Source organism: Eschscholzia californica, unplaced genomic scaffold, assembly GCF_041429995.1.
Source record: "Eschscholzia californica isolate CP2 unplaced genomic scaffold, dmEscCali1.0.p SCAF_1, whole genome shotgun sequence".
NCBI lineage: Eukaryota > Viridiplantae > Streptophyta > Magnoliopsida > Ranunculales > Papaveraceae > Eschscholzia > Eschscholzia californica.
Window position 1 is genome coordinate 21883103 of NW_028238198.1, and position 10918 is coordinate 21894020.

At 34.5% G+C, this 10918-nt stretch overlaps 1 protein-coding gene across 1 annotated transcript; it reads right to left on the reverse strand.

The window, feature by feature from the left end:
- Nucleotides 1-1412: 1412 nt before the first annotated feature.
- Nucleotides 1413-9872, reverse strand: LOC147565148 (ABC transporter G family member 1-like). The gene is made up of 8 exons (XM_086651648.1): nucleotides 9304-9872; nucleotides 4089-4168; nucleotides 3508-3972; nucleotides 3342-3428; nucleotides 3114-3242; nucleotides 2838-3029; nucleotides 2650-2736; nucleotides 1413-2399 (listed from the first exon to the last, which is right to left on the reverse strand). Exons 1-8 carry the CDS (start codon nucleotides 9755-9757, stop codon nucleotides 1728-1730), a joined length of 2166 nt encoding a protein of 721 aa, XP_086507774.1. The 5' UTR covers nucleotides 9758-9872; the 3' UTR covers nucleotides 1413-1727.
- Nucleotides 9873-10918: the final 1046 nt, after the last annotated feature.

The window sequence follows — 10918 nt, forward strand, 5'->3', positions numbered from 1 at the left end:
AGAGAATGGTGTGAATTTAAAGAGAGACAAGATAGGGGGGAGAGAGAGAAATAGTGTGAGATTTTATAGGAAGTGGGTAGTTATTTTGAATTTTACACCTTAATCACTCTTTAAAAAGGCCTTTGGTATAGGAAGAACATTGTTTAGTAAATGCAGTTCATTAGAAAGATCAATTTCTATATTTGCTCTTCCTTTACCAAATTAGTTTAAGGAGGGCGTTATAAGGATCATTTAATAAATAGTGCTAAAATATAAGGACTTCGAAAAAAAAAGATAAATCTAATATTTTATTTACTTGTAGTTTTCTCTCACATAAACAACTCAAACCTAATATTTTCACTACTATCAACATCACCATTAGTATTAAAAAACTTGCAAAGTTTATCATCACTATAGTCTTAGTTTCAAGCTTTTAATGATGCCTCAAGATCTCATAGATGACGAACCACCATTAATGAAGAAGGAGGCAACCTACATCAAGAAAGAAGAGTCTTTTGACTTAAACGAAGACATCGACTTAAACGAGGACATCAACTTAAACGAAGATATCGACTAAACAAAAACATATATAATAAAGATAATAATTCTCAGGTAAAGAAAAATAATTTTCTTGTCTTCCTCTATGGTTGAACAAATATTTTAGGGTTTTAGGTCGTTTTTGTTTCGTAAAGGATTTTTGGTTGGGTCGACTGAAGAAGACAACAAATTTCGGTCGGGTCGGCTGAAAAATAGCAAATTTCCGGGCCCGCTGAAAAAAATAATAAATTTCGACCGAGTCGGCTGAAATCGTTCTGTTTTTTCATCCGCTTTAGACGAAATTTGTTAAAAGTTACTTTAATCAGTTCAGAAGATGAGGAAGAACTCTTACCGTTCCTTCTTTGTATTCTTCATTGCAATATTGATACTTGAAATCTTCAAAAGCTACTTGAATCAGTGTTAAAACTCTAAAAATCTTTGGAGAAATCAAGCAATAACAAGAATTACAAGCTCCTCTATGGAGATGAGTGTTGTGTTAGTCATCTAAGGTTTAGGTTTCCATCTCTATCTCTCTCTCTTTGATCGAAACAAACAGATTTAGAGTTTTTTCTCACTTTTGGTAGAACAGGTTTTAAGGTTGTTTATTTCTCTTCTCTCTCTTTGATCGACTAACAGGTTTTTGGCCGAACATGATTTTTCCCTCTTCTCTATCTTTTGGTCGAAATAGTTTGAGGGGAGGGACCAAAGTTTAAAATTGAGATATTTTAGAAAATAGTGTTTATTTCTCCCTATTCTAAGAAGAATGCTCTCCCTATCTAATGCGCTGCCTTTGCTAAAAATTACTCTTCCTATACCAAAGGCCTTACAAAATAAGAGTTATGATTTACAAAAAAAAAATATTAGATGACTGAGATTTATAAATGAAAGTTATTACATGGCATGAAAACTTATGTCATTTGTTATATAGACTAAAATGTCATACAATTAAGTACACGTTTTTTTAAACAAATATTAAATTACAATTGATTTTTCAATAATATGCAAATTGCAGGTATAAAACGCTCAGCCAGGTTACTTGTACCTGCTGGATCGTCATGCCTAATAGTAGAGGTTTCTTAATACCAATCTAAGTAACATTCTCAACTATCCAATTTTATTTATTTATTTTGCCTCACAGACCATCCAATAGTTTACTGTCTTTTTGGTTGAAGTGCACTAATAATTCATAAAACTAGTGTGATATAAATGCCTTATTGTGATAATGTAGATGATGAGGAATCCTCCATGATTTGTTTTCCTTTCTTAGAAGGGTTTGCTAAGAGAGCTCTTATAAGTGGTCTAATCTTTTCAGACATCTTAATAATACTAAAGAAGATCAATCTATATAGAACCACCATCCCAAACAAAACAACAACATCAACCCATTTTGAATAACTCATATCCATTTCCCATTGATTTTTCAAGATTTCTTCACCACTAATAACTCCAATCCCTTGATCATTAGGAAAAGTTAGTCCTTCAAATTCATTTTTGTATAATCCTTCATTAGCCCACCTATGGAAGGAAATATAGTAAAATGGGTATTTCCAAAATGGCTTGGGTATATCATTTGGTAATCTAAAAAATCCACCATTTAAGAGCATAACACCTTGAATTCCAGCTCCTGTAATTATACCCATAAGAAAATTTGGCACGATACTTGCTACGACCATCATTAAGCTTTCGACTAGTGTCATACACATGAAAATTAGTAGAGCATAGAAGAAGAAGTGGTCTACTCCTTTATGAAGACCAACAATGTAATAAGCTATGGCTCCTGGGACCAAAGAGATCAAAAGCAAATATGGTATTGAAGAGATTGTGTTTCCAATAGCAAAAGCTGCAACCCCATAGTGTCCATTTAACCTTTCTCGGCCGAAGATCTAAATTTGAATAGGGAAAGCAGAAAGAAAGAAGGAAGATTAGCGACATACCAAAGATATATGGGTTTTCCTAATATGTATTCTTAAGGGCACGTAATAAGACACTATTTATAAACAAAAATATCAGAGTACGATCAGTCTAACAAGTTGAACCTTTACTTATTATTATTAAAAGCTGATAAAAAATTTACCACTTAAAATGTACGCGCCATGGGTTTTCATGAAGCTCCTACTAAAGAGAAACAATTACCTTCATTTCCTCCACAAAAGAAGGAAATCCACCAATCGCCATGAAAGTCAAAAATCCAGCTATAAACATAAGCACTGCACCTCTGGCCTACAAAATTAAGGAGAGTATGATCTCTACAAGTTTGGATGTTTAGATGATTAACTTCAGAGATAATGGGAAACTTCGAAGTTTTTATTTATTTTTGTGACCTGAATTGAGCGGTAACTATGACCGATACCACGAAATAGCATCCCAATACTAAGACAAAGTGCAACGTAGATCGCTAAGCGCAACCAATAGTATCCAACATCACGATACATGTTAACAGATGACCTTCTTGTAAGAACAAGACATTGTGTTATAAAGCTAGCTTGGCTTTTCTTCCATAACAACTCCCCTTCCTATAAAAACATTGTGTCTTTAAAACGTCTAGTTTACCGTTAGAAAAGAAAATATGAAATGGAGTTTGTTGAATGTTTGCATACTCTTTGACATATTTCGGTTATTCGTAGTTGAACTTGTTGACTAGTCTGAGATGACTTATATGATTTAATAAGACTATCAATTGCTTCCTCAGTTGCTGTTGGTTTTCCACTACAACCTTGTTCAATATCCTGAAAGAGATTAAGACCTTTAGGTAGTTCTAAAGACTTGTTACCACAGATGTTCATGAAGTACTAGTTTTTTCATTAGTATGTTTACAAGATTCTTACTTGGTCAAAGTCTCTGTTGATTGTTCTTAGGTAATGATCTGATGGGTTTCTCATATTTGGACAAGGAAACCCATTCAATGCAAAAAACTACAAAATCAAGATTAAATAGGATTAGATTTAAAGAATGAACCATTATATATATATTTATATGAACTTGGGTTCTTACCTGATTCGCAGAAGAACGTGGACCAAAGTAAATAGTTCTACCAGAAGAAAGTAGACAGAGATTGTGAAAGAGATAAAAAACTTCGGTACTTGGTTGATGAATGGAAGCTAAAACAGTCATTCCATATTGTTTTGAAAGCCTTACAATTATGTTAATAACATGAAATGATGCAGCACTATCGAGCCCACTCGTTGGTTCATCTAAAAAGAGAAGTTTCGGACGTGTTAAGATCTCAATACAAATGCTTACTCTTCGCTTTTGTCCCCCGCTTAGGCCTTTGGTATCCCACCCTCCAATTCTTGTGTTCATGGAATCTTGTAATCCCATTTCCCTTATTGTCATCTCTGCTCTCTCTTTCTTCTCATTTGTTGTCATAGAGTTAGGTAGTTGGAGATAAGCTGAGTAGGTAACCGCTTCTTTAACGGTTAATGTTGTCATTAGTGCATCATCTTGAGTTACATAAGCCTAAGTGTACACATGTTCATCAATGAAAACGAAACGAAAAGAAAGCACTTATCAACATGGAGTACTAAGTGAAGTATATAACCGAAACCAGATAGTAGTGTTTTACATGAACTTACTGATGTCCCGAAAGCAAGTAGTTGTCTTCTACCGTTAACCAAGATCTCACCGGATTGTCTTGTGTTTGAGTCTAACCGTCCTGAAATTTCCTTTAAATGTTAGAAATTACAATAGAAATAACTATGGTTTCGAAAAGATGATTTCCAAATAACATCTACTCTTATATATTCTTAACATCCCAAGAACAAAATTTCATACCCTTGGGCTTGGCTCTGTGAGTGAAAACAAGAGACAATATCGAGAACTGTTTAGATTTGAATCATCACATCTCGTATCAGAGCTTGAGTACAACTTGTCTCTAAGAGGAGAGGATATGATATATCTTCTGTTGAAAGTGGGCTTTTAAACCAAATTTGGGTTTGGGCCTACTATGAAATGTGGGCTTGAGTAAATGATTTGATCAAACTAGACGGGGTAAAAAAGAAAAAGGCTCATGAAATTAGTTAAAAGGGTGTAGAGAGTTTTTTGTTTGTTTAGTTCAAGAACAATCTAGAGAGAGAAAGTAAAAGGAGTATAGTGTAGAAGAAACTTGAAGAAGAAGACATAAATCTAGTATGAATCTTGTGTTTAAGGTAAGAACTAACTTCAATCTCTAGTTTATTATTGTGAGAAAACTTTGTATGTTTTGCGTATGAAATTGTGTAGATCTAAAGAAACTTTATTATATGAAAGTATGTTGATGAGAACTTTTTGAGTTTATTTGATTGTATTGATGTATCTACACCTCTAATCTCTAACTAATTGGTATCAGAGCCATATATTACCTTATCATTTCAACATTTTGAGAATTTAGGGTTGGTAAAGAAAATTGGAGATCTTGTAAGAAATATGGCAAACATGGTACAATCTCAGATACCTAGGTTAACAAAGGAAAATTATGGACATTTGTCTATCCAAATGAGTGTATTGTTGGGATCTCAAGATTTGTGAGATATTGCTCAAAATGGTTATGTGGAACCAAGTTTAGAAGAAGAGGATATTATGAATGATCTACAGAAAAATGTTCTTAAAGAATCAAGAAAGAATGATAAAAAAACTTTGTTTCTCATATATCAAGGAATTGATGCTCCTGCATTAGATAAAGTGTCTCAAGCAAAATCATCGAAAGAAGCTTGGAGTATTCTCAAAAATTTATTTAGAGGAGTTGATAAAGTGGTAAAAGCTCGTCTTCAAATTATGCGTGGTGAATTCGCAAGGTTAAACATGAATGAAGAGGAACTTGTCTCCGATTATGTTTCAAGAGTATTGTGTAATGTTAATGAAATGAAAAGGTGTGGTGAAAAATGTGATGATGTTAGGGTGATGGAGAAAATCTTACGCTCTTTGACACCTAAGTTTGATAATGTAGTCATTGTTGTTGAAGAGTCCAAAAGACTTGGAATCTATGACGGTGGATGAATTAATGGGAACATTGCAAATTCATGAACAAAGGGTGAATAGAAATGTTGCAAGCTCTTCAAACTATTCAATGGATCAAATATTTCAAGCAAAAGTCACTTTAGAGGAAAAACAATATTCGTCACAAAAAGGAAAAAGACTAAGAAGATTATGGTGAGGTTATGATAATAGTAGAAGTGGCTTTGGAAGCCAAAGCGGAAGAAATTTCTTTAATAAAGGAAGAACAAATGAACCAAGAGAAAGGGAAAACTTTACTAGACCTCATAATAGGCAAGGTAAAGGGATATCGAATGCTATAATTGTCACAAACTTGGACATTATAGTAATGAATGTTGGTATAACAAAAAAAATGAGGTACGTGAAGATGCAATCTTGTTGAGAATGATGTAGAAATTAATGTAGATCCTACATTATTTTCTTCTTGTGATGGCCTTGATGAATCACAAACAAATACTTGGTATTTCGACACCGGTGCAAGTAATCGTATTTGTGGGAAAAGAGAATTATTTGTTGAAGTGAATGAAAGTGCGAAAGGGTGTGTAAAGTTCGGTGAATCCTCAAAGATTCCGGTGTTAGGGAAAGGTAATATCCTCATTGAACTCAAAAATGGAAAGCATAACTATGTTTCCGATGTTTATTATGTCCCCGCAATGAAAAATAACATTTTAAGTTCGGGACAACTTTTGGAAAAAGGCTATGATATAAGATTGAAAGATCTTCATCTCACATTAAGAGATAAAAGTGGAACTCTAATTGCTAAAGTGAAAATGGCAAAGAATAGATTATTTCCTTTAAACATTCATCATGGTGATGCAAAATGCTTAAACTCTATTGTGAAAGATAAATCTTGGTTGTGGCATTTGAGACTTGTACATTTAAATTTTGATGGAATGAAAGCTTTGGCAAGCAAGAACATGGTAAGGGGTTTACCATATATTGATCACCCAAATAAAGTGTGTGAAGGATGCATCTTTGGAAAGCATCATAGAACAACTTTCTCTAAAGAAGGAAGGTAGAGAGCTTACAATCCTCTAGAGCTTATGCATACCGATGTTTGTGGTCCATTGAAGCCAATGACAAATGGAGGTAACAATTACTTTCTCACTTTTATTGATGATTATAGTAGAAAAACATGGGTATACTTCTAAAAAAATAAATCCGAAGTATTTGAAGTGTTTAAGGAATTCAAGAATATGGTTGAGAAACAAACAAAGTGGGTATGTTATCAAGAAACTAAGATCAGATAGAGGTGGGGAATTTACTTCAAGAGACTTTGATATATTTTGTAAACAACATGGAATTATTCTCGAACTTACCCCATCATACACACCACAACTAAATAGAGTAGCCGAAAGGAAAAATCGCATCATATTAAACATGGCAAAAAGCATGTTAAAAGAAAAAAATTTGCCTAGAAAACTTTGGAGTGAAGCCGTTGCATGTGCCGTATACTTGTTAAATAGATATCTCACTAAAAGTGTTTATATGAAGACACCACAAGAAGCATGGGGCTATTACAAGCCTAGTGTACCTCATTTAAAGATATTTGGATGTATTGCTTATGCAAAGATACCGGAAGCAAGAAGAACAAAACTTGATGACAAAAGTGAAAAATGCATCTTCCTTGGTTATAGTGAGCAAACAAAGTGTTACAAGTTATTTAATCCAACTACCAATAAAGTTCTCCTTAGTAGAGATGTTGTATTTGAAGAAGAAATGACATGGAAATGGAAAGGAAAAGAAACCATTCAAGTTGAACTTGAGCTTAAAGGTGAAAAAGAAGAAGAAGCACCAAACGAAATTCAAAGAGAGCCACAAACACCAATGTGTAGAGCATCATCATCACCATAATCTTCATCTCCATCATCCTCATCATCGGAAGGAAGTTCTAGTTAAAGACCAATGAAAACAAGAAGATTGAGAGAGATATATGAAGTTATTGATAATGAAGAAGAAGTGAACAGGGGCGGCCCAGGCCCAAAGCAACCAAAGCGGTCGCTTTGGGCCCCGACGTGGTCAAGGGCCTTATATATCGAATGATGTATGGTATGGAATAATAATTACGTTTTAAAGGGAATTTCATTGTGAATCAAGTTATAGCTCACTGGTTCAATAGCTTAGACTTTGCACGAGAGGTCATGAGATCGACTCCACCTTTAAGCAACAATTAAAATTATATTTATTTTTTCTACCAAACACTATATAGGCCCCATATTTTAGTTTCGCTTGGGGCCTCCAACATGTTAGGGCCGGCCCTGGAAGTGAACTTATGTTGCTTTCTCATGGATTATGATCCTACTAGTCATGAAGAAGTCATTCAAGAAGAAAAAATGAAAAAGACAATAGATGAAGAAATTAATACAATTGAAAAGAATGATGCATATGAGTTGACAAAGTGGTACAAGTCTATTGGTGTAAATTGTGCGTACACACCAAAGAAGAATGCCAGTGGTGAAGTCCAAAAGTACAAAGCAAGGCTTATAGATAAAAGTTACAAGCAAAGAGTCGACATTGATTTTAGTAAGGTATTTATTCCTTTTGTTCATATGAAAATATGGATCTATATAGCGGGTAAATATTCATGGAAAAATTATCAATTTGATATCAAGTTGACAATCTTAAATTGTGTTCCCGAAGAAGAAAAGTTTGATGAACAACTTTTGAAGCATGATGTCTTTGAAAAATTGAAGTGGATGTTAGGTATGAGAAGCTATGGAAATTTGGTTTAAGGGGAGATGTTGAAAGTGGACTTTTAAACCCAATTTGGGTTTGGGCCTACTATGAAATGTGGACTTGAGTAAATGATTTGATCAAACTAGAAGGGGTAAAAAAAGAAAAAGTCTCATGAAATTAATTAAAAGGGTGTAGAGAGTTTTTTGTTTATCTAGTTCAAGAACAATCTAGAGAGAGAAAGTAAAAGGAGTATAGTGTAGAAGAACTTGAAGAAGAAGACATAAATCTAGTATGAATCTTGTGTTTAAGATAAGAATTAACTTCAATATCTAGTTTATTATTGTGAGAAAACTTTGTATATTTTGCATATGAGATTGTGTAGATCTAAATAAACTTTATTATATGAAATTATGTTGATTTGAACCTTTTGAGTTTATTTGATTGTATTGATGTATCTACACCTAATCTCCAACATCCTCATCGCTTGGAAGAGCGTTCTATCGTACCGAGGTTAAACTTAGTAAATTTAAAAGAATCTTAGTTTTTTAGTTGAAGAATTAACTAATTCGGATTGAATAACTTCCATTCCAACAAAACAACTTATGTTAAGATTTTCTGGTTGGGTCATCCAACTCAAAAAACAAAAAACCCATACACCTTGGCTTGGGCATATGAATGGGGATAATGTTAAGTTTGTTGTCATCCAACTCAAAACCAATTGACAATGAGTAGAGAAGAACTAAACATTATATTCTTAGTTGCTAGATTGCCCTTCTCCCATGTGGGACTATTCTCACATGCCTAATCAAGTGTGACGTTCTTTGAGCCCAACACGTGTTTTTTTTCTTTCGGGTGACGTGGAGTACGTGACTTTTAAGCTTAACGTGTGGGTCTAACTCTGATACCATGTTAAATTTGTGGTCATCAAACTCAAAACCAATTGGCAATGAGTGGAGAAGAACTACCCATTATATTCTTAGTTGCTAGATTGCCCTTCTCCAAGCCATGCTGAACTATTCTCACAGACAACATCGATTTGGATCTGAAATTGTCACATAACTGAAAATTGGGCACATCAATTTTCTTGCTCTAAGAAACTAAAACACAGTTAGTGAATTTTAGAGGGATCAAGATGATCATCACCTGCTAATGCATCAAGGAGAGTGGATTTGCCACAACCAGATGGACCCATAATAGCCAAGGTCTCACCAGACTGAGCATAACCAAAGAGCCCTTGGAGTAAAGGTCTATAGTCCTTCCCTCCAGAGGGCACAGTGACCCACAAGTCTTGCCATGTCAATAAAACACCTTCACTATTACTATTCATAGGAGACTTGGGATTCCCTGTTGTCTGAACCATTAATGAAGAACTCATCTTGATTTCTGGCTCAAATCTCATGGACCATGATATGTAGTTAGGAGCATCTCCACCAGGAGGATGAGAATAAGTAGGAATTGAGATAATACTTGACATATTTTCATCATTTTCGTAAGTAGTAGAGCCCTCTGAGAGAGAGGTAATCTTTTCCTTCATGGGTTCCTTAGGATGAGAAGTTGGAGGATGAGTCCATTTTTGGGTGTTCATGGGTGAAGTCATGCCCAAATTAAGCACAAAGAAGTGGGAGAAAGAGGAGCTGTATTATAAGAGTCAGAGAGAAGCAAAGGGTCCAATTAAGGAGTGTATGAGAATGAGAGAAATGAGAAACAGGTGAGATTTATGGAGTAATGCAAGTATTACCTGTATTTATAAACTTTGTGAGTGAGGGGCTAATTTTGTATTTTTTTTTTTTTTTTTTTGTTGAAAAGAAGCACTACACCAACTAGAGAACCTTCAGCTCAAATGTCATTTTCTCCTTCGAATGCCAGGTACGACTGACCCCCTGATTTTGTAGGTAGTTACAATTTTTGATAAAAAAAAAATATTTGGGTTAATTCAATTTTGACACCAATTTGTGAGCAACTAGAGGATTTGGCCCTCATAATTGCCCAACCATCTAAACACCCCCACCCCCGACTATATATCCAATAGTCAAATTTAATAGTCGACATTCATTTTTCTTTTTACCCCTTTTCTGTACTCTCTATTTCTTCAGTGGCTTTCTTCTCTTCACTAGATCTGGTTTTAGAGATATAAAAAAACTTGTTGGTGTTCCTCGTGAAGAAGAAATATTCTTCAAACCAAATCCAATAGATGGATTATCCAAAAATAATTCTATTGTTTAAGGGGACCTCGATTAATGGAGGCCCTCAGAGTGAGAGAGATAAGAGTGGTAAAGAGAAAGTATTAGAAAGAGAGAAAAAATTAGCTTCTTTTTAGATTTGGAAGATACGAAAAAATTGTATTTTTGAAGGTCTTTTGTGGTCTTCAATGAAGAAGAGAAATAATGAAAATGGTGAACATGAAGATAAAAGATTAAAGGTAAAGAAACAAAAAACATGAAGGATATAAAAGGGGCTATCTCTCGGCATCATACAAAATTAGGCGACCCGTTGAGAAGCTTGTCATACTTAGAAGGTCAATCGAGAAATGATCCAAATATTTTTAAGGCCGCGGCTTGGGGAATAAAGAAAATTCTCCGGGGAATAAATTCTCGAGGGAATTCAGATTTTTTTTAAAATTCTCCGGGGAATAAATTTTTATGGGGAATACAAAATATATTTTTTTGAAAGTTCTCCTCCATCTCATCACCTCTCTCTGCCACCTAACCTTCTCGCCACCTCATCATCATCTTCTCCGGGAAGGTCGCCGGCCGGCCAA